Genomic DNA, 23,403 nt, shown 5'->3' with positions numbered 1-23,403 from the left:
ATTCCATTTGTTTGGAATAGAGGCATAGCAACACAAATCTTCTTAAGTAAGTACTATGATGGGCAAACTGCTCTTCCAATTCAAACTGCTATGTTTGAACACATATATGTGAACAGCGGTGATTCCCATCACGTGAGGGTTTCACTCTGAAACAGGCTTTATCTATCTAACAGTCCTTTGAAGCATCCGCAAACTCTTCTACTGAAAAGATAAGCAGTCAGCGCAGTTCTCTTTCAAGCTGCTTGAGAAGTGACTGGGAAGGTAAAACAATCAAGTGGCATTCTCTTCACTGCAACAGTCCAGCCAGAAGCAAGGCAACAAGTAGCAGCAGACTAATTAGACACACATACTTTGATCTCTCAGTGATCAAAATCTCTTCTAAGAGGTTCATGTGAGGATTAAAACAGTCTCGTACTTTCAGCTACAAACTTACATAGACCATGAGATTTTATTTGTTATCTTTGTGAAAATACAGACAGCAAATAAATGCAGCAAGGGTACACGGAGTTTTGAGCAGGGAAAGTAAAAAATGAGTTCCCAAATGTAATGGAGTGGCTCTTCTGGGCTGCACTTAGTTAATAAAAAGGGAGGGAAGAAGCTTTGTTGGAAACTACAGCTGAAATGCTTTGCCAGGCATGTACTGCAATTAATGGCTAACCAAACAGCAAACATTAGTACATTTTACTTCATGTAACTGATGGTAGCAAGAACTCTTGGTAACAAAACACTACCTTCTGTAATCAGCAGGTCCAACAGCCTTTTAATCTAATCTAAATTGTCATCCATCTCAAAGATTATAGGGCACAAACCACAGGATAGATCTACACAGTTTACACTTACTTAAAGAGGCACAGCGTAGGTAATACACTACAGGTATGTTATCTGCAGCAGCCACGTGATTAGATACTGAATATTTTCCTCACGTTAGCAATTGATTTCTCATCTGCTGGCGGCTTCCTCTGGCTGCCAGGCTGCAAGAATTTGTTGATTGTTGGGATGCTGCTCACTCTTCCTTTAAAAGCCTGTCAAAAGAAGTAAGAAAGCCAACGAAAGCAAGGAAATTATACGGTGAAATAAAATAAACACAATCTGAATCCAAATACTAGAGATGTATTTGGGCTGAAAAGAACCGAGGGCAGGAGCATCTCAGTGCAAATCACCACAGAAGACACTCAAGAAGAAACACTTCTGTATACAGTTGCTTCAAAATGTAATTTTGCTAGCAGAAGTACAACAGGAACTGCAGGCACAGCAAGCCATAACCTCCTGTCCTGATGCCCAAAGCTGTGTTTGAAGACATGTTAGTAGCAGTGACAGATCCAAACTGCTAGAGTCAGTAAGTGAATTCCTGCCAGCTGAAAGCAACTGGGGGGCAGCAGAGCTAAAGGAAGGTGGCTGCAGGGGTGTTCAACTTGTTTTAGTCAACAGAAGATCAGAGAGCTGCTAGTGACTCAGTACAGCAGTTCAAAGTTTAAACATCAATGAGCTTTTAAAGCTGGGCAGTGAAATGTGTATGTTACGTTTCATGCTGAGATCAGATGATCACTAACCTGTAGCACAGGGAATGCAGACAGTATATCAGACTTGAGTTCTTCTGTCATTAAAATGGCTTCCAACAGGTGGATGTCTGCCCAGCTCAGCTTGTTGCCAACAAGATAATCCTGTCCGTGGTCTTTTAAGGCCTACAAAATAAGAACAAATAAAGAAGTCATACAGTATGCAATGATTTTACCTAGATATTTCAGACACATTTCTACAGAAATAAACAGCACAACAAATCCATGTGAGAACCCATAAAGATGATTCCTACTACAGTCCCACCAGCCAATATTAGCATTAAAAAGGCAGTGACTTCTGGGAGAGACAAATACCTGGCACCTTGTTGCAGCTGTTATTTCTTATGCTGCCAAAACAAGCTCCACAAAAACCTGACTGCTGAAAGCCAGGTGGAAACTCTCACATGGAGCATCAGAACCAGACTACCTGCAGTGTTTTTGAATCACCATTTGCTGCTGATTGTTCAAAGTGATCATATCTGGAGATATTTTACTGCCAGGACTGCATGAGGCACAGACTGCAAACCCTGCCAAGCTGAATCAATAGACCAATTAAACAGCCAGTACAGAAAGAAAGTTATTAATTCTTCCGACAAAATTAGCTAAATAGGCTAAAAGTCATGCAAAGTTAATTTGCCCTTTGAATAGTCTTCAAGACAGTAAAGGTGCTCAGTACTGAGATCAGCCCAGTATTACTTCACAGCTTTCTTTTCCCATTGCTGCACACTGGTTCCATCATACAGTCCCAGAGTACCACCACCTGCCTTCAAGCTATGAGTATGGGGATGGGGCAGGAGGGCTGTGCCCTGCTTGGCTGCCTTTGTGGATTTCTGATGCTTCATCCCTTACCTTTTCATAAACAGGAAAGTATCTGGTTGTAGCTCTTTCAATGATTAAGGCAATATTCTTTTCTTTCACATCAGCTGCTTGAAAAGGGAGAGCCATGATCATTCCCATCAGGTCTGTTGTTCCCTCCACATACATATCAATCCTGAAAGAAAAGCTTTAAATTAGCATTTTAAAACTCCTACTTTGGTTATTTTCCTGAAATACAGTACTTAAGAGATCACTGAGTAGGATTCACTGAGTTAGTGAATGTAGCCTAAAATATGGGTTCACTTTCTTGTTCTTCCATTTTGATTCCAGCTCATAGTGTATGCAACAAGAAGAGTATAAAACAGAGTCCAACTGAAGTTCACATTGTTTTCACGGAATCACAGGGGTTGGAAAGGACCTCTAGAGATCGAGCCCAACCCACAAGCCCACGGTTTTCACTGATATCCTACTCACCTGTGTTGCAGGACAAAAATAAAGTCACATGTGCAAGCTACTATGGAAAATATAACCGTTTTGATGTCCAGTCATAAAAGAATCTAAGCAAAAAATGGCTGCCAACTAACAGTTAGAATCATAGACTGGCATGGGTTGGGAAGGACCTTAAAGCACATCCAGTTCCACCACCCCTTCAGCAAGCAGGGCTGCAACACACATGAACACATCCAGGGATGGAACACCCACAGATTCACTGGGCAACCTGTTCTAGCACCTCAGCACACTCACTGTGAACAATTTCTTCTTCATATCTAATTTAATCTACCTTTGTTTATTTTAAAGTCATTTCCTCTTGTCCTGTCACTACACTCCTCAATAGAGTCCTGCATCTTTTCCGTAGTCCCCCTTTGAGTACAAAATTAAACATCCTTAGGCATTAAAACTACATTACTGTTCTGCAGTTACCCAGCAACATAATGCAATTCCACTCTGGTAGTTCAATGAAGCCTGAATGTGGCCAGAAAATTCTAATTATATTGATATCTAACAATCATCTCTTTGTGTCAAAGTCTGTTCAAGCTGTCCTTGGATCTGAGGCGACAAAGCACAAGTAGATTGTGTGCAGCTTTACACACAGGCATTTCAGAGCAATATTCTTCTCATATACACTAAAAATACTGGAAGAGTATAAGTAAGGACAGTATGTACTGCTACTGTACCAGGCTCTCTCTTTCAGGTCTTTCCCATAGAGATTGTATTTTGCTGCTATGTAGCTGAGGATGGCTCTGGTCTGCACCATCTTCATGCCATCGATTTCCACCATGGGCACTTGCTGGAACAGCAGGGATCCATCTGGGGAAGAAAATAAAGCAAACTATTCAAGCAGCGATTAGATTCTGAGAAACAGACTTGATAACATGTCATGATATTTCTAATGCTGAGTGATCTAAAGCTTCAACAAGGCAACCGGGTCTCTCAAATCTCTTTACAAGTCACATCATAACAGAGATCTTATAGAAATCTCTCTCACTAATAAAGCCAGAAGAAGGACTCCTTTTGTTCTGTTGGTATGAATTTACATTCAGAGAACAGTCTACAAACTCACCATTGCGTAATTTCTCCAGGTCTTCCTTTTTTTCTATAAATTCTTCCTCAAACTGAAAAGTAAAGACAGAAATCAACAATGTGTCACTCCAAAGGTAATGGAAAAGCAGAAGGGTGTTTGGAAGCTGGACTCCACCTCTCCCTACTACTTCCCATACCTCCCATTGCTGTGTTGACTTCCATTCTTCATCGCTTTTCCAGGAAATAACCCTGGACTACACCATCCCAACCCATCAGTAAATCTACAGTGCTTTACACTATAAAAAATCTTCTTCCATCATAAAGCTCTGCATGTTCTGGTCTGTAGCAACAATTTAAGATCTCTATGTAACAAAGTATGTTTCAAATATGAACAAAATAATGCTTCTGTTTGCATATTAAATCAAAGAATACTTTAAATACAAGAGAGTGTGTTACTGAATGTAAGCATTCTGCAGCACAACATGTGATATTGTACATATCTCTCAATATAGAAGTACTTGGAAAACCTTCCCAAAACCAAATCCTTCTTTCAAACAGAGATTAATCTTATCGCTTTATAAAATTAAAAAGAATAAAATAAGGTACAAACTTCAACCCCAGCTGCTGCTAACAGCCACCGGATGGACTCCATCTTCCCCCTTCCTCTGGTATAGTGAAGCTTAGGTTTCCCCGCCATGATTTCAGAGCTCTTCTTTCCTAAGAAATTCAAGGAGATATCTTAAAGAGAGCTTAAAAAAATACATATAAAACATTCCATTCCAAACTATTAAATACATCTGGATGAACATCAGAGTAAAAGCCCAATCAAGACCTAAATACTGGGCTTCGCCACAACCAAAGTTCCTGTGGATTTAATGGTGGAGAATATGCACCAGCTCAACACAGAATTATTACCAAATAACAGTAGTGCAATCTTTGCAGTGGGTGCTGGGTTTTGTGACAGCATCTAAGTCATATCATACTAGAAAACCTATTATTCGAAACTGACCACTTTGCAAGACTTGCAAGCCCAAGACATCAGCATTATTTTTAGCTGTCTCATTATGAAGTTTGTTCTGAGCACAAGCTGAACCACATCATATATTATTCATCACATGGACTGACTTCAAGATCCATTCCAATCATATGAACAGTTAAACTGTAACAGGGATGTGTATCTTATTGACTCTGAGAACACAACTTTAAGATACATGCCAAACAAATATGATCATGATCACCTCACCACTGGATAGATAAGGCCTGGACAACGCTCCCAGCATCAAGGACTGAAGTCAGGCCACCAGATAACCGCTCAGGTCCTTTCAAAGTTTCACTACCACCAGGTGCAGTCACATGCCATAGTACAAAAGTGGTGGATGAAATGAGCTTGACTGCTGCTGGAAACAAAGTTAACACTGGACTCTTCCACGAGTGAGTCCCAAAAGATAACAGCGGATTTAGTAAGAGGACAAACTCACAGACTGATAGCAGTGTTTCACCATCTGACAGTGTTTCATCGTCAAGCCAAGGTTTTATCTGTTTTCTATGGGCACGTTTTATTTACTCTTCCATAGCCTTTACAGCACTCAATTAAGCCACAAAACGCACCTTTGGTCATAATCTCAAAGGTGCCAGTGCAAACACAAAAACGAACAGCATAACAGTGAGAGTAGAAACTGTACCTCCAAACTTGTCTACTGAAGTTCTTTATGATGGGCAGTATCTTCACTGTGCCCTATTAAGCAATAGACATTGCTTTGCAGGAGAACCACAGTGCCCCAGTCCAAACTACAGGCCTTCCAAAGCTCGGCTCAGCTGACACCTACCCTTGGCACTGCACAAAGGAGCGGGGGCTGTTAGCTGACAGTCGCTGAACACGAGCCAGCAGATTGCCCTGTCAAGAAGGCAGTCAAGAAAACCAAGGGTATCGAGGCTTGTATCACAAACAGTGTTACTATCTGGACTAGGGAAATGATTAGAGCAAACTGATAGGGAGGACTAGAGAGCCTCTCCTTCAACAAGAAAGACAATGAGGCCTGGGAGCATGAGCGGGGAAAAGAAGCTTTGGGGCAGGAGAGGAAAAGCAGAGACCTTCCAGCAATGGCACTGCTGAGGGACCCAGCTCTGGGCTTTGGGCTGAACACCTCCTGTGCTGTCACTGTGCTGGAGGGATTCTGCTACCGCTCTGCAACACATGCTCCTTGGAAATGTCGACTCACATTCGAGTAGCAAACTTGGACCTTTCCTGAGCAGCACAGCTGGGCCTGAAATCACAAACCACTCACAGCTGCTGCCTTGGGCCTCAGCTGCACCCACCAGTGACTGCTACAGCTGTGAGCACTGTCTTTTCGGTTCTCTTTCTTCTTTTGTGCGTGTGTGTGTTGTTCAAAATTCTATTACCGGCCCTCCATTAGGAAGCACATAAGCAAACTTATGGGCGTATATATAGACTGCTGCCTGAACTTAGACGCTTCTCCTCATCGCACACGGTCCGGCAGCACCACCGTCGCTCCCGGGACACTCAGAGCTCCGGGTCGGCCCCGCGTGTTCCCGGCCCCAGCCCGGCGTGTCCCGCACCCAGCGCCGCTGCCGGGCGGTTCCCTCCCCATCCCTGGCGGATCGCTCCCGCGGACTGAACCCCTGTTCGGGCCGCCCCCTCTGCTCTGCCCTGCTCTGCCCCAGCCCGACGCGCCTCCCGCACAGCCCGTACCGCCGCCGGAGTCGCTGATACCGTCGACCGCTCCCCCTCCGTCGCAGCGCAGCTCCAGCTCCGCCCCCGGCGTCCCGTGTCGACTCTGGGCGGGTCGGGGGGGGGGTCCGTGCTGCCTTGCGGGGCGTGGGGGGAGAGGTTGCCGTGGGAAGCTGAGGCGGCCTTGGCCTGGTGGAGGAGCTGCTCGGCAATCTGCTCAGCGTCAGCGAGATATCAACATGGTTTTCATCTAAAATCCAAAGTGGCAGCCCCTGGAAAGTGGCTTAGCTAAAAGCCACGGTTAGCGGTTTTAGTGTCTGTTGCTGGCCCAGCTTCACACTGGCAGTGCTACAACAACCACATCTTTCTGCTTTCTCCTGCTGCATTTACATACGCAAGTGATGTACTGAACGCATATTTACATACTCAACTTCCTTGCTGGCCTCTCAGTAGCACAGCTGGATTTTAGGGACTGTTATGGACAGTTCATTATCAGCTGGCAGCACTCAACACATGGCTGTGCATGTCAGGGCCCTGCCACCCTGAGTCCCCCTTCCTCCAACCATAACAGCTGCACAACTCTAAGCTGGCTTCAAGCATTCCTCTTTCAATCCAGTGTTCATGGCAGGCACAGCTGCGTTTGTTAAAGAATTCAAACACTGCATCTCCCTGCAGTTCTGCCAGGCTCATTCCAGGATGGACGTGTTGTCCGCTGCTCAGGCTGAGCTCCTCCATATTCCAGCACAGCTTGGGAACACCACTAAGAAAACAAGAGAGCCCTCGAATGGGTACGCAGCAGCAAGAAGTCACTGAACGTACATTGTAATGTCAACTTTATTCTACAAAACTGTTGAAGTATTTAAGATAACATCTCAAATTTGAGACAACGCTCTGTTAACACTTTGCCAATGTACAAATGAAACTATTGAAATTAAACTGATTTCATTAATTTCACTTTGCTTCTCAGGAAACACGACAGACAATGGAATGGAGTTACAGTGCAGGTAGGTTGCTGCTCAGTGGAAAATTGCCATCACACTTGGTATATCCTTTTCCTGAACAAGTGGTTTCTTTGGGCTGCCAGGCTGCAGGAATTTCTTGATGGTGGGAATATTGCTCATTCTTGCTTTGAAACTCTACAAAACAAAAAGAACACAGCACTGTAGTTAAGACCAAACATTAAACATCTTTGTGGCCCTGCATGAATATTTCACAAGCAGTCCCTGTCCTTCTTGAACTGAGGGGCCATAACTGGACACACTGTTTCAGATGCGGCCTCACCAGAGCAGATGAAAGGGGGAGGAAGCGTTCAAGGAGCATTTGGACAATGCTCTCACACATTGGGTTTCAGTTTAGGGTGGTCCTCTGTGGAGCTGGAATCAACAAACCAAAGGTCCCTTCCAACTCAAGATATTATGGGATAGCTAGAATCTATGCTTTAACCTACTATACTTTTCAATACACTGCTGGCTGTGCTGACAGAAGGCCACCGTAACCACCAGTATTTCAGGCTGGACAGAACCACTTAGTCTATTTAACTTTATTTTATTTTCCTACCCTCCCACCCCCATATTTTCTCAATCAGTTTAAATCAGTTCTCCTTTGGTTTATTTCCATTAAAAATGTCTATGTAATTACCTTCAAGAGGGGAAATTTTGCAAGTGCATCAGGCTTCAACTCTTCCACCAATAAAATGGTTTCCATTAAACTCACATCTGCTCTGCTCAGCTTGTTGCCAACAAGAAAGTCTTGTCCGTGGTTTTTCAAAACCTAAAAACATGGAAGGGGGAAGAGAAGCAAGTGTGATATGCATGTTCACCACTTAATGTTAAAATATTCTCATTCTCTCATGGAACTGTCCATGGAGCAAGGAAAGGTAATGAGAACATCTGTGCTACAAACAGATGACCACTGTGCCATCACAGCCATTATACATCAGTCCTTTCACTTCTGCATCTTTTTTTCCTGACAGCTGAGCTCCAGCCCTCTTGCCTTCACTTCTGCAGCCCTTGTAATTACAGCACTCTTCCCCACGCAGTGTTGGTCTACACATCACGGAACACAACCATCACTGTACAGAATTTACAAAAGACTGGAATTCAGCCCAGGCCATAGTAGGAGTATCCTGGACTGTTTCAAATGATGGGCAGCTCCCTTATTTCTCATCTCTTTCTGCTTCAGTTTGGGAATATTGCACTGGGGTGTCTCTGCATGTAGTCCTTGCCTCAGTTTCTTCCTTCCAGCTCAGCCACCTTCCTGTGTTCCTTTTTCTTATTTAATGACAGAAGAACCTGCAGTCCTTCCCCTGTATGTATGCTGCAATTCTTCTAATGCACGTTTGGTCAGAGGGTCCTGTACTTCAGGAAGAGGCTTTGTGTAAAAGCCAGGGCTATTGTCTGAAACAACATATAGACTGAAACATGGAGCTCTGTGGAACTCAGTACGTGCTGGTTTGTTGCAGCTCTGCCTATCTCTTCCAGCCAATCTCACTCCCACCACAACCACAGCATTTACATTAAATTTTTCCTTTCTTTTCTTCTCAATAAAAGATTGTGTAGATCAGGGCTGCTGTTTCAAGAAAATGATATTAATTAAGCTACTAAATCTTTGCTACGTACCTTCTCAAAGACTGGTAAGTATCTGTTTGTTGCCTTGTCCAAAATACTTGCAAGATCGTGCCCCTTTTCTTTAGCTATTTTGAATTCATGGTACATGATTAACTCATTCAGATCTGCCATTCCTTCCACATACATGTCGATTCTGAAAGGAACAGATCCAGTTGGTCAAGTCAAATATAGGTTCAAATAGCACAACACAAACAAGCTTGAACCCATCAGTTAATGGCTGTACACCTTCTTTTTTCACCAGGGCACAAAATTCTCTGCATTTAAAATTTTTCAAACCCAAGTATAGAATCGCCATGTGTGTGTCCAAACCCATGATAAAACTCAAATCAGGCATGATCGATTGAACAGTGTGTCTACAAAATGCCTAACAAATATCTTGAAAACTCAACTGAATAACCTAATGTATTTTAACATTCTTCAGGTTAAACCATGGAACTCCAGTGCATTTTTGTTTTGTTTTGTTTTGTTTTCCCCCTGATAAAGCACTGATCTCTGACCTTCATAAACTCCCTTCTGACTTTCTTCCTTTCTTGTGTATCTATCAATTACTATTGTACACATCACCTGCACTCAGGGTCAACACACACTACAAGAAAACATGCTGAATAAGCATCTTGCAAGTCTAAATTTGACAAGGGATATTCTTGTGTCATCAGAAGAGTAGCACCATCTATGAGCTAGCAAACAAAGGTAGTACTGGTACAGTACAGGGCTCTCTCCTTCAGGTCTTTCCCGTAGAGATTGTATTTCCCTGCTATGTAGTTGAGGATGGCTCTGGTCTGCACCATCTTCATCCCATCAATCTCCACCATGGGCACTTGCTGGAACAGCAGGGATCCATCTGGGGAAGAAGAAGACAAGGAAATGCTCAGTGACCTTTCAGTATCTACAGGGGAGCTGCACTAAAGAAACAACGGTGATATAATAAGGGGAAATGGTTTCAAGATTGATGAGAGTACATTTAGGTTAGATGTAAGGAAAAATTATTTTACAGTGAGGGTGGTGAGCCGCTGGAACGGGTTGCTCAGAGATTTGGCTGATGCCCTGTCCCTGGAGACTTTCAAGGCAAGACTGGACAGACTCTGGTCAAAATGATCTATCTGTGGTATCTCTGTTCATTGTAGTGGAGTTGGACTACGTGACCTCTAATGGTCCCTTCCAGCTATAAGGATTCTATGACTCTATGATTCTGTACCAGCCAGTCAAGGTTTTCTTCCAAGGTAAGATTCCTCTTGTGTTCTATGACAAACAATTCTAATCATCATTATTATTGAATTATAAAAAGGGAAGGAAACTTACCTGCCTTTAACTTTTCAAAGTCATCCTTTGTTTTCAGAAATCTTTCTTCAAACTGTGGGGAACACAGAAGAAAAGTTGTGTTCTGACTGCATGTTTTAACCTCTGCTCACACAAAACAAGGGCCCAAATGGCAATGCTAATGGCAATTTTGTTTTAGATACACCAAATAAAGAATTGAAGAATTAGTTTGCCTTTGACATATTGTCTCCTCATCCCTCCCACATTCCATTAATAGATTTTCTGGGCATGCTACTAAGGCTGTTCTAAAAGTAATGCCTCACTTTTTTTTTTTTTTTTTCATGGAAACTACACCTAAAACTACAAACAGCAGAGTAACCTTATCTCAAATTATCATCAACAAAACACTCCAGCATAGTCACCACCATTAGCTATGAGTTTTGTCAGCAGTGAACAAGAGTCTGTATGCCTTGTTAGTATAAACAGACATGGCCATCTGGAAGGTGGCTTGTCTTCCACACTGCTGTCAAAAAATGCTGTGCTCACACCCACTGTTTAGTCTGCATAACTGTTCAGAAAGCATTGGTCAGTGTCAATGAATGCCAAATTTCCACATGGAAATTCAATTTCACACCTTCACTTCATATATCAGTCCATGGCAGAAGCCATGGCGTCAGGCTGCCTGTCTGTTGCCATCTTTATCCCAGCAATAAAAGGTAATGAAATATTACACGTTATTAGTAGAACAACAATACACAAACCTCAACTCCAGCAGCTGCTAGTAGCCACCTTATTGGTTCCATTCGGCCTCGTATATTGGCATAGTGAAGAACTGGCTTCCCAGACATCTTTCCACGTATCTGTTTTCCTGCTATCCAGAACAAAAAAGAACTCTCACAAGTCAAAGAGGAACAGAATGTAGTTCATGAACCTCCAGCTGGTTCTCAAGCACTGCTCAAAGTGGTCTTCTTTTAAACCAATGACTGATGATGCAGGGCTGTCATCGTATCACCAGAGGAGACAAGAGTGGGAATGTCTTGGAAAGCGGTATGGTATTTCACACATGCAGATTAGTTAAGCACAACAGTGTATTGACAGCAAGTAGCCCATTTCAGAGACCATGCAAAGCAAAGACCAGTTCCAGCCCAAAGCATTCTGCTCTGACTGAAAATCTGGCTATATAATATGTAACCACTCTATTTATTTCAGCCTTACTTCAGGATGTTGCCTACTGTTGAATCAGACACACAGATGAAACATTAATTACTGTAGTTTCTCTACTGGAGTTTACAGTCCATTATGAGACTTGAAGAATTTCCCCCTCTATCATTTCATAGAAAAGAATCAAAGACTCATTAAAGTTGGAAAAGACCTATATGATCATCTTCTACAATTGTTTAGCCATCTTCACCATGCCCACTAACCATGTCCCTCAGTGCTATATTTACCTTTTCCTTGAACACCTCCAGGGACTGTGACTACAACACTTCCCAGGGCAGCCTGTTCTAATACCTTGCTCTTACAGCTGAGAACAATTTACTCCAAACATCTGAACCTCCTTTCCTAACCCGAACCTCCTCTGGTGCAACTTGAGGCTAGTACCTTGCCCCATCAGTAGTTATGGTAGATGAGAGGCCAGCCCCCACCACTCAACAACCTCCTTTCATGTTCAAGGTGATAAGGTCTCCCCTGAGCCTCCTCTTCCTCAGACTATACAATTGCAGCTCCCTCAGCTGGTCCTCACAACAGAGGCCCAAATCTGAATCATTCAATTTAACTCCATTCAGCAGCACTCTCTGGGCTAAGGCAGCCAGCCAGTTTTTTACCCAGCACAGTGTATGCTGGTCCAAGGAATGAGTTGCCAGCTTCACCAGAAGAATACTGAGAGACAGGGTCAGAGCTTTCACTCAAGTCCAGGTAGACTATTTCCATGGTCCTCATCCACTTGGCATGTCACTTGGTCATAGAAGGAGATAAGGTCTGTCTAGCGGGACGTTCCTTACATGAAATCACATTCAGGCAATATACAACATACATTCAGAGACAGTGCGGGGGGAACAGCAGGTTGCTCAAAGTTTCCTCCTGAATTCTGGGGCTTTTATTCTGCTCTTCATCTCTGTCTTTCAGCTCATGGGGCTGAGTACCCAGCTCATAACTGGTCTGAGTTTTGAAGATGTAAAGAAGGCATTAAGATCCTTAGACTTTTTCTCATCCTCACTCGTAATGTTGCCTGTTGCATCCAGTAAAGAATGGAGTTTCCTCCTTTACCAGGCAGAGAACTGCCTGTTTTCCCCTGGAGTCTCAGCTGCCTCAGTTACCTGCTCAGACAGACCAGCCTTCTTCCCCACTACCTCATCTTATGGCACAGGGGACACTTTGTTCCCGTGACTCTAGGATTTCCTTTTTGAGCAATGTCCAGCCTTCCTGGGCCTCTCTGCTCCTCACTCCCTTATGGGTAAAGATCATGGGGAAGGAAAACGACTAGACCTTATCATTCCTAGCGTTCACAGCAGACCCCATTCTTCTCCTTTCTTTAGGCCAGTACCCAATTTTGTTTCTGGTAACATCTTGCAGGTCATCACCACAGGCAGAGCCAAACTGAAATCCCTGCTCAGTTCTACTCCAGCTCATGCAGGGATTCAAATCAGTCATTGTCCCCAGGCATGTGGGCATCTGCCCCATTCAGAACCAGTGCACAGCAAACACAGTGAAGGAGTTGGCAGTACCCAATTTATATTCATGTCACAATATGAATAACAAGTCAAGAAACAAGCTGAACAATGAACAGCAGTAAAAAGCAACTGGTTACAACAAAACAAATACCCCTTGTAAATATCATCCCATTGTCTTTATTACAGAATCAAAGAATCACAGAATTGTAGGGGTTGGAAGGGACCTCTAGAGATCATCGAGTCCAACCCCCCTGCCAAAGCAGGTTCCCTACACCACGTCACACAGGTAGGCGTCCAGGCGGGTCTTGAATATCTCCAGAGAAGGAGACTCCACCACCACCCTGGGCAGCCTGTTCCAGTGCTCTGTCACCTGCACTGTAAAGAAGTTCTTCCGCACATTTGTGCGGAACTTCCTATGCTGTAGTTTCATCCCATTACCCCTAGTCCTATCCCCACACACTACTTAAGTATTATTTAAAGTAATGAAGTATTATTTATTACAGGAATCACCTGACTCTTCTGAGATCTAAACTGATCTTTCTTCACTTGGTATACTGACCTATGCAAAAAAAATGTTAGCAAAGGATGTTCCTGCAGGTATTTACCTCCACTGATTAGCATCAAGTACACTAACTCCCTACGCACATAAAGAAGACGAAAACCTTACCTTTCACAGACTGGAACTCACTCTGAGCTCTCAGCAGCTTTGCCCTGTGGTTATGGAGCTTTTAGCCCCTCCTACCAAATTGCAGATGCTTCTCTGCTGTTGGGTAACTCTCTTACTTCATCAGTTAAAACATTTAGTTTTAATCACTTATTACCTACTAATGCTGACGGGGCACATATGTAACACCTGTGAGAGGTCACCATCATTTTGGACAACCATCACAGCACAACATATCATACTTCCCATTTTCACTGTATGGCAACTTTCTACTTAGCAAGAATCACAGCAGCCAAAAACCATCCACGGCTAAAAAAAAATAAACAAATACCACAATACTAATCCAATTTCAATTAAAAAAGATCACAATGCTGTAGTTTTGTACCTCTTTATACTTGTTATATCAACTATTTCAACTGGAACCATTCATTGGCAACCTTCCCTTTCATTCTTTTAGAGGAAGGGGATGTTCCGTCAGGTCATTCTATTCAGAAAAACCTCATGTTTGAAGACAGAATAGTTTATTTATTTCTGTCAAAGTCACCGCCCTGGATTTGATCTGGGGAAAATGATGGCTCCTAATGAGAGTAGGAGATGGTGAAAGAGAGCCCTATCAGGAGGGCCTACTGCTACCTGTTTTATTTAATAACTGTGTTGATCACAAAGACGTTAGTATCACATGATTTCCCTTGCACCTACCTCCTGTNACAGCAGGGATCCATCTGGGGAAGAAGAAGACAAGGAAATGCTCAGCCTGTGAATGAAGATCATCTACAGGGCTATGGGAAAATAACCACCAATCTTATTCTTCATTTGTAGCACACTTTCTCATCCCCATGATACAGTGTGGAAAATGTACTTTGAGCACCTAGACTACTGTTAAAAATTGTGTTCACACTTAGTGTTAACATACACATTAATATTTATCTATGTGACTCCTACATTAACTTTACAGTGACTGAATAGTGCTTGGTGTTTCACGTGATTACTGCAAGAACTAAAGCCCACTTGATATGAGGCTGTAGTTGTGTAAATCCCTTCCTGAGGGAGATCAGCATGGCAAAGGCCACTCTGAGTTCAGATATCTTTGAAAAGCCCAGCAATGAGTGCAGTCCTGTAATCTGGTTTAGAGGAAATGTGAGTAACCAGGCTCAAAGCAATCGAATCTAAAGAGAGCAAGGTGAGCAACTGGCAGTAGATTCATAATGATACAGAGAAGGTGCCATCTGAACACCCGGAAACACGGTGTGGGTGATGGAGGGCTGGCAGTGGTTGCCCAGAGCCTGTGGACTCTCCTCGTTGGAGATCTTCAAAAGCCACTTGGATGTGGTCCTGGGGACCTACTCTGGGTGTCCCTGATTGAACAGGGGATGGGCCTGATGGACCCCAACGTGATTATTACTGCATCTTACTGTTCCTTGCTGGGGAGTTGGACTAGATGGCCTCTAAAGGTGCCTTCCAGCTACAATGCTTGTATGACTCTGTACAAGCTAGTCTAGGCTTTTTTCTCAAGAGACATAAGACTATTCTCATGTTCTAAGACAAACAATTCTAATCATCATCATTATCAAACTATAAAAGAGAGAAGGAAACTCACCCGACTTTAACTTAAGGAGATCATCCTTTGTTTTCAGAATTCTTTCTTCAAACTGCGGGGAATACAGAAGAAACATTGTTTTCAGACTGCATATTTTAACTTCTGCTTGTAATGAGACAAGGGTCCAATACGAGGGCTCACAGGATCTTTGATTTGGAAATGACAAATCAGGTTTGAAGAATGAGTTTGCCTATGCCATATTGTCTCCTCATCACCCCCCATTCAGTTCACAGATCTTTTGAGCAAGCTACTAAGGTGCTAAGGTTGCTCCAAAAGAAACTCCACAACACTTCCCTTTTATTTATTTGTTTTTCCCATGGAAACTACCATAGATGTAAACATCAGAGTATCACTATTTGATAGAACAAATTATCACCAAGCAAATACTCTACTTCAACAATGTTACCACCAACAGCTAGATTTCCCCAGTGATGAACAAGAACCTGCATGCCTTGTTATTAAAAATAGGCATGGCCATCCAGAAGGTGGCTTGTCTTCCACATTGCTGTCAGATAATGCTGAAGCTCTTCGCCGTGCTCATAACCACTGATAAGCCTCCATAACATTGATCAGTGTCAATAGGTGCTGTTTTTATGCACTTGTCACAAGGGAGGTGGATGTAGAATGCTAACAGTGGGACTGACACACAACGGTTGGAAGAGAAACAGCAACTTTGCTTGGTGATAGTTGTGCAATGCATTAAATACAGAATCTGAAATTGCTGGTATGTCCATTATTAATAATGAATACTATAAATGAGTATTTGTCACATGCTATCAGTAGAACAACCATAGACAAACCTCAACTCCAGCAGCTGCTAGTAGCCACCGTATTGATTCCATTCGACCTCTTGAGTTGGTATAGTGCAGAACTGGCTTCCCAGACATCTTTCCACGTATCTGATTTCCTGCTATCCAGAACAAAAAAGAACTCTCACAAATCAAGGGAGATCAGAATGCAGTTCATGAACCTCCAGCTGGTTCTCAAGCACCGCTCAGAGCGGTCTTCTTTTAAACCAATGACTGATGATGCAAGGCTGTCATCAAATCACCAGAGGAGATGAATGGGAATGTGCTGGAAAGCAGTACTGTATTTCACACGTGCAGTTTAGTTAAGCACATCCGTATACTGACAGTAAGTGGTCCAGTTCAGAGACCACGCAAAGCAAAGACCACTTCCAGCCCAAAGTGTCCTGCTCTGACTGAAAATCTGGCCATGCACAATGCACTGCCCCATTTATTTCTGTCTTATTTCAGGATGCTGTTTATTGTCGAAACCCACACACAGAACAAAGTAAATACTGTAATTTCTCTGCTGGAGTTTATGGTCCATTATAATGAGACAGGAAGAATTTCTCCCTCCATCCTCGTTCACATTCATAGAAAAGAATCATAGACTCATTAATTCAAAGCCTCTTTAAAATTGGAAAAGACCTCTAAGATCACCTTTTCCAGCCACTGATCCATCCCCTCCATGCCCACTAACCATGTCCCTCAGTGCTATATCTGCGCTTTTCCTGAATAGCTCCTGGAAGTACATGACTTCCCAAGGCAGCCTGGTCTCATACCTCACTGTTATGGCTGAGAATCAATTTTTCCTAACATCTGAATCTCCGTTCCTAACCTGAAGCTTCTCCCATGCAATTTGAGGCCAGTACCTTGCCCCATCAGTAGTAATGGGGGAGAAGAGGCCAACCCCCACCACTCAACTACCTCCTTTCATGTTCAAGGCGATAAGGTCTCCCCTGAGCCTCCTCTTCCTCAGACTATACAATTGCAGTTCCCTCAGCTGCTCCTCACAACACTTGTGCTCCACACCCTTCACAGCTTCACTGGAATTATCTGGATGAGCTTTATGGCCTCAATGTCTTTGCTGCAGGCAGAGGCCCAAATCTGAACACTGCATTCAATTTAACTCCATTCAGCAGCGCACTCTGGGCCTGGGCAGCCAGCCAGTTTTTTCACCCAGTGCAGCATATGCCTGTCCAAGAAATGAGACACCAGCTTCACCAGGAGAATACTGAGAGACAGGGTCAGAGCCTTTACTAATGTCTACATAGACTGTATCGACAGCCTTTCCTTATACACTTGGCACATCACTTGGTCATAGAAGAAGAACAGGTTGGTCAAACAGGATGTTCCCTACATGAACCCATGCAGTTTATATCTGCATCTGTGGCATCTGTGCCACAAAACCAGGGCACAGCAAACACAGTGAAGGCATAGGTAGCGCCCAATGTCACAGTTATGAGAAACAAGATAATAAGCAAGTTGAAGAATGAACAGCAGCAAAAAGCAAATGGCTACAACTAAACAAATCCCCCTTGTAAGTAGCTTGCCGCTGTCTCCAAAATAGGAACCACTTCACACTTCTGAGATCTAAACTGATTTTTCTTCAATCCGCATACATGCAAAGCAGATGACTATTAATTACTCATATGATGCACAAAACCCTCTGAGAAATTAATGCACTTGTAGGTATTTAATTCACAAAATCCATCCACTGACTTTAGCATCAAGTACACTAATTCCCTTTGCATACCCAAAAGCCAAAACACTTACCTTGCACAGACTGGAACTCGCTCTGAGCTCTCAGCAGCTTTGCCCTGAGAGTTATGGAGCTTTTAGCTCCTCCTACACAGCAAATTGCAGACACTTCTCTGCTGATGGTTAACACTATTACTTAACAGTTAAAACATCTAGTTTTAATCCCTTCTTACTTACAAGAAGGGAACTCCTAACTGATGCTGACAGTGCACATATATAACACTTGTGAGAGGTCACCAGCATTTCAAACAACCACCTCAGCACTATATTTTAATACTTCCCATTTTCACTGTATGGTAACTTCCTACTTAGCAAGAATCACAGCAGCCACAAACTTTCCATGGTTTAAGAAAAAAACACCATGATACTAATCCAATTTCACTTAAAATATTTCATGATTTTGTACTTTTGTACCTCTTTACAGATGTTAGAACAACTATTTCAGCTGCAATCCTTTGTCAGATTACTTCCCTTCTTTTAGAGGCAGGGGATTGTTCCTTCAGGATATTTTCACTAGAAGAACCTCATTTTTGAAGACAGAATTATTTCTGTCAAAAACACCATCCTTGATTTGCCCTGGGGAAAATGACTGCATATAGTGAGAGTAGGAGGAGGTGAAAGGAGAGCCCTATCAGGAGGGCCTACAGCTAACTGTTTTACTTGATAACAGTGTTGATAACAAAAAGTTTGGTAGCATATGATCGCCCTTGTTCCACCTCCTTTCTAATCTGCCTGGTTGGTAATGTAGGCATCACATGTAGGCAAGTTCAGTGCACTCAGTGAAAATCTGCTGAATCACCCCAGGTCTAAATGTGAGCTGGGATATTCTTCTGGTATTCCACAGGGGTTGTATGAACTGTAGCCAAATAAATTAATTGTTACAGTTTAGGGAGTGCTCCTTCTGGTGCTCCTCGTAGATGACAACGGACAACAAAGATTTGATGCTGGTCTCCTTTCAATAGATCTAAATCCAGGTAGGAAGAATCCCTGACCAAACTCTGGATCTACAGCTGATATCCAAACCAAAGCCAGCAGTATGCACTAAAAAAGTCAGTTTCTGGCATGTGTGAAGGCATCTGATTTTTAAGTACTTCTCACTTCAGGTGAACCAGCCAGGGGATAAAGCTAAGGGAAATCTCAAATATACACCTTAATAAATTAATAGAGAGAATATTCAACACTGGTGCTGCTGCCAGCCACCAACTTATTCCGATCTGAGGACTCCTTTTTATTTTAAAGACAGATATATGTAATAATTGGTTTTCATAGACAATGCTGATTCCCTGACCAAGCGTAGGAGCAATTTGCATCATCAAACCTTGCAAGCTTTCCCACATAATGAGTCAGAATTACTTTGGCTTGAGTTGGAGCTACACTCAAAATTCCAAGGCTGTCTTTAAAATGTAAGGGAAATTGGTTCCTGCACAAACTGCTTTGTGTTGTGATATGCATAAGAGGAGGAGAGGATGGAGGGGCCTGAGTCTCAGCTGTGACTAAGGAGACCTGCAAGGATATGCCCAGCCCTGCCTTGTTGCAGATACAAAGGACTCATCTGGTGCTTTGTATAATTCAAAGCAACTGAATACTTCTTGTTCTTTCTGAGCTGTCACTGCATGTGTTCAGCACACCTGAAAAGCCCAACTCACACATTCTATCCCAGCACATATTTCTCCTGAGTCCCACCCACAAAATCCGGCTGGGTAGGTATGTAACAAGTGATCTTTTAAACTTGAGGATATATTTACACAAACAGCTTTCCAGTTATCAGTAACGTAGCTCCAGGGTGTTACCTGAGCACTGTTGCGTTTGGATCTGTCTCTGCACATTTACATCATGACATGCGCAACAAATACAGTTTGTGTCTTCTTGGCAGCAAAGAGTCTTACTGAGTTCAGAAACACCCATCTCCAAGGAAGATCATTATGTTGGCTGGTATCTGCAATGTGCTCATGAGGAACAGCCACTGCTCTGCAGCAGAACTCAACCCAGTCAACAGGTGCCCCAAATCTCTGCTCAGCTGACAGCTTGCCATGAGGATTCCCAGACACCTCAGTCTCTTTCAGCAAATTTCTCCTTTTATATAAATAGGTGCTTGATAACAAAGACTTGATGAAGTCATAATCAGACTAGAGCTACTTGATGCCTAACTAAGACCTGAACAGCAATCATGCATTTAGGAAAGTGTCTAATTACAGCTACATTATACACACACACACAAAAGATCAAGAACTATGCACTATTTCTCATTCCAGTAAGGGATTGCCCTGTACTACACACAGTGAAAGTGCTCCCAAACAGCCTATTGTTCAGAATTACTTCATTCCCTGGTGCTCCAGAAATACATGATGGTCTCATGTACAGCTGGATTTCAGGGACTGTTATGGACAGCTCAAAGCCAAGTTCATTATCAGCTGGCAGCACTCAACACATGGCTGTGCATGTCAGGGCCCTGCTAGTGCCTGATGCCACCCTGAGTCCCCCTTCCTCCACCCATAACAGCTGCTCAACTCTACATCTGGCTTCAAGCATTCCTCTTTCAATCCAGTGCTCATGGTGGCCACAGCTGTGTTTGTTAAAGGAGATATTGGTGAAGTGGCCAAGACAAGAGACTGAAATGCTGCTGACAGAACAGAAGTGCAGTAGGAACCTGACCCCAGTGTAAACCAAGCTGATTAACAGCTCAGTTCAGAGCAAAGCTGAACTCAAACACTGCATCTCCCTGCAGTTCTGCCGAGCTCATTCCAGGATGGGCGCGTTGTCTGCTGCTCAGGCTGAGCTCCTCCATATTCCAGCACAGCTTGGGAACACCACTAACAGAACAAGAGTGCACTCAGGTGCGTACGCAGCGGCAAGAAGTCACTGAACGTACATTGTAATGTCAACTTTATTCTACAAAACTGTTGAAGTATTTAAGACAACATGTCAAATTTGAGACTATTGAGTTCACAGTTACATTTGCTAATGTGCAAAATTTTGCTTCTCAGGAAACACGACAGAGAATGGAATGGAGTTACAGTGCAGGTAGGTTGCTGCTCAGTGGAAAATTGCCATCACACTTGGTATATCCTTTTCCTGAATAATTGCTTTCTTCTGGCTGCCAGGCTGCAGGAATTTCTTGATATTGGGCATACTGCACATTCTTGCTTTGAAACTCTGCAAAACAAAAAGAACACAGTGCTGTACTTAAGACCAATGGCAACTCTCAGAGTAACAGTGCATTGGGTGACGTGAGCCTGGTGGCTGGTTCCTTGTGGCAGCATTTTATGGGCATTTCTCTTTAGAGTGTTTATAAATGATTTGGAAATGGAATGCATAGAAAGTAGGTTTGCAGGCAATCCTAATTTAGGAGGAGCTGTTGACTGCCTGTGAGGCAGGGAGACCTTGAAGGGAGATCTCTCAAAAACTGGAAGGCCAGCAGTCACCACAACATTGAGTTTAACACGAGAAGATATTTTTTTTTCTGAATTTATGTGGAACCCCCTACATTACAGCTTGCAACCACAGCCTCTTGTCCTGTCACTTGATGTTGCTGAGCTCCATCCTCCTGGCACTCAATCTTTACATATTTATAAACATTAATGTTGTCACCCCTCAGCTCAGTCTCCTCCAAGCAGAGGAGAACCAGCTCCCTCAGAATTATCTTGTAAAGCAGATGTTCCACTCCATTAATCATCTTTGTGGCCCTGCATGGGTATTTCACAAGCAGTTCCCTGTCCTTCTTGAACTGAGGGGCCATAACTGCACACGCTATTTCAGATGTGTTCAGATACGTTCTCACCAGGGCAGAGGAAAAGGGGGAGGAAGCATTCAAGGAGCATTTGGACTATGCTCTCATACACTGGGTTTGAATTTAGGGTGGTCCCCTGTGGAGCTAGGAGCTGGAATCAATGATACAAAGGTCCCTTCCAACTCAAGATATTATGGGATAGCAAGAATCTATGCTACTATACTTTTTAATACCCTAGTGGGTGTGGTGACAGAAGGCCAACATAACCACCAGTATTTCAGGCTGGACAGAACCACTTAGGGTACTTGACTTCAATTTCTCCCTCCTTTCCTTACACTCTCACACCCGTATTTTTTCTAGCAATTTAAATAAGTTCTCCTTTGGTTTATTTGCATTAAAAATGTCTATGCATTTACCTGCAAGACAGGAAATTTTGCAAGCGCATCAGGCTTCAACTCTTCCAGCCACAAAATGTTTTCCAGTAAACTCACATCTGCTTTGCTCAGCTTGTTGCCAACAAGGAAGTCTTGTCCGTGGTCTTTCAAAACCTAAAAACACGGAAAAGGGAACAGAAAGCAGAACCACACAATATTTCTTAAAGCAAAGTCATTTTCTCATGGAATTGTTGCTGAAGCAAGGAAATGTAATGAGAATATCTGTACTATAAAGAGATAATCTGACCACTCTGCCATCACAGCCATCATACATCAGTCCTCCCATTCTGCATCTTTTTTTTTTTTTTTTTTCTGACAGCCAACATCAAACCCTCTTGCCTTCACTTCAGTAGCCAATAGACCACAACCATCACTGTACAAAACTGACAAGAGACTGGACGCCATAGTAGGAGTATCCTGGAGTCTTTCAAATGATGGGCAGCTCCCTTATTTCTCACCTCTTTCTGCTTCAGTTTGGGAATATTGCACTGTGGGCTCTCTGAATGTAGCCCCTGCCTCAGTTTCTTGACAACCTGCATCCTGCTCAGCCAGGGCTAGGGCTTTAAAAGCCAGTGCTACTGTCTGAAACAACATACAGACTGAAACATGGAGCTCTGTGGAACTCAGTGCGTCCTGGGTTGTTGGAGCTCTGCCTGTCTCCGAGATCTGCAGTGTCTTCTGTCTCCACTCTGTGGTGTTCTGTCTAGAGCCTCATCTCACTTCCACCTCAACCGAAGCATTTACATTAAATTTTCCTTTTATTCTGAATAAAAGATTGTATAGATCAGGGCTGGTGTTACAGGAAAAAAGTATTAATTAAGCTACTAGATCCTTGCTGCGTACCTTCTCAAAGACTGGTAAATATCTGTTTGTGGCCTTGTCCATTATATTAGCAAGATGCTGCTCCTTTTCATTAGCAGGTTTGAATTCATGGTACATGATTAACTCAAACAGATCTGCCAATCCTTCCACATACATGTCAATTCTGAAAGAAACAGATCCAGTTGGACAGGTCAAATACTGGAGCTCTTCATAGCACAACAGGAACAGGCTTGAACCCATCAGTAAAAGGCTGTACCCCTTCTTTTTTCACCAAGGCACAAACTTCTCTGCATTTAAAATTTTTCAAACCCAAATAAAGAATGAAGTACTGGTACAGTACAGGGCTCTCTCCTTCAGGTCTTTCCCGTAGAGATTGTATTTCCCTGCTATGTAGTTGAGGATGGCTCTGGTCTGCACCANCCTCTGAGAAATTAATGCACTTGTAGGTATTTAATTCACAAAATCCATCCACTGA

General features: G+C 43.1%; 3 protein-coding genes across 17 annotated transcripts in view; all 3 read right to left on the bottom strand.

The window, feature by feature from the left end:
- Positions 1 to 735: 735 nt before the first annotated feature.
- On the bottom strand, positions 736 to 6,721 carry LOC107312133 (glutathione S-transferase). Of its 3 annotated transcripts, none has more exons than XM_015859290.2 (7): positions 6,604 to 6,721; positions 4,504 to 4,610; positions 3,934 to 3,985; positions 3,548 to 3,680; positions 2,406 to 2,547; positions 1,551 to 1,682; positions 736 to 1,022 (listed from the first exon to the last, which is right to left on the bottom strand). In XM_015859290.2, exons 2-7 carry the CDS (start codon positions 4,588 to 4,590, stop codon positions 900 to 902), a joined length of 669 nt encoding a protein of 222 aa, XP_015714776.1. In that variant the 5' UTR covers positions 4,591 to 4,610; positions 6,604 to 6,721; the 3' UTR covers positions 736 to 899. The 3 variants fall into 3 exon arrangements, with proteins under 3 accessions (XP_015714776.1, XP_015714777.1, XP_032299347.1); XM_015859291.2 differs by lacking the exon at positions 6,604 to 6,721 and adding an exon at positions 5,576 to 5,596; XM_032443456.1 differs by lacking the exon at positions 6,604 to 6,721 and adding an exon at positions 5,137 to 5,282.
- A 677-nt stretch (positions 6,722 to 7,398) lies between these two features.
- The window catches only part of LOC107312130 (glutathione S-transferase-like), a 49,966-nt gene continuing 33,961 nt past the window's right edge, over positions 7,399 to 23,403 (bottom strand). For 2 of the 13 annotated variants that reach the window (XM_015859278.2, XM_015859279.2), the window contains exons 2-7: positions 11,228 to 11,334; positions 10,509 to 10,560; positions 9,918 to 10,050; positions 9,201 to 9,342; positions 8,221 to 8,352; positions 7,399 to 7,718 (exon numbers count right to left, since the gene is read on the bottom strand). In XM_015859278.2, the coding sequence (XP_015714764.1) occupies positions 7,599 to 7,718; positions 8,221 to 8,352; positions 9,201 to 9,342; positions 9,918 to 10,050; positions 10,509 to 10,560; positions 11,228 to 11,314 (666 nt within the window). In that variant the 5' untranslated portion in view covers positions 11,315 to 11,334 and the 3' untranslated portion in view covers positions 7,399 to 7,598. Of the gene's footprint in view, positions 7,719 to 8,220; positions 8,353 to 9,200; positions 9,343 to 9,917; positions 10,051 to 10,508; positions 10,561 to 11,227; positions 11,338 to 13,805; positions 13,883 to 15,399; positions 15,452 to 16,199; positions 16,310 to 17,960; positions 18,090 to 23,403 lie in introns of those variants that run through there. The other 11 variants (XM_032443464.1, XM_032443463.1, XM_032443466.1 and 8 more) reach the window with 9 other exon arrangements.
- On the bottom strand, positions 20,812 to 23,347 carry LOC107312132 (glutathione S-transferase-like). Its single transcript, XM_032443468.1, has 4 exons — positions 23,269 to 23,347; positions 22,950 to 23,091; positions 22,089 to 22,220; positions 20,812 to 21,098 (listed from the first exon to the last, which is right to left on the bottom strand). Exons 2-4 carry the CDS (start codon positions 23,082 to 23,084, stop codon positions 20,979 to 20,981), a joined length of 387 nt encoding a protein of 128 aa, XP_032299359.1. The 5' UTR covers positions 23,085 to 23,091; positions 23,269 to 23,347; the 3' UTR covers positions 20,812 to 20,978.

Source organism: Coturnix japonica, chromosome 3 (genome assembly GCF_001577835.2).
Source record: "Coturnix japonica isolate 7356 chromosome 3, Coturnix japonica 2.1, whole genome shotgun sequence".
In the NCBI taxonomy this organism is placed as follows: Eukaryota; Metazoa; Chordata; class Aves; order Galliformes; family Phasianidae; genus Coturnix; species Coturnix japonica.
The sequence above is the reverse complement of the archived record's forward strand: the minus strand, read 5'-3'. Positions and strand labels throughout refer to the sequence as shown.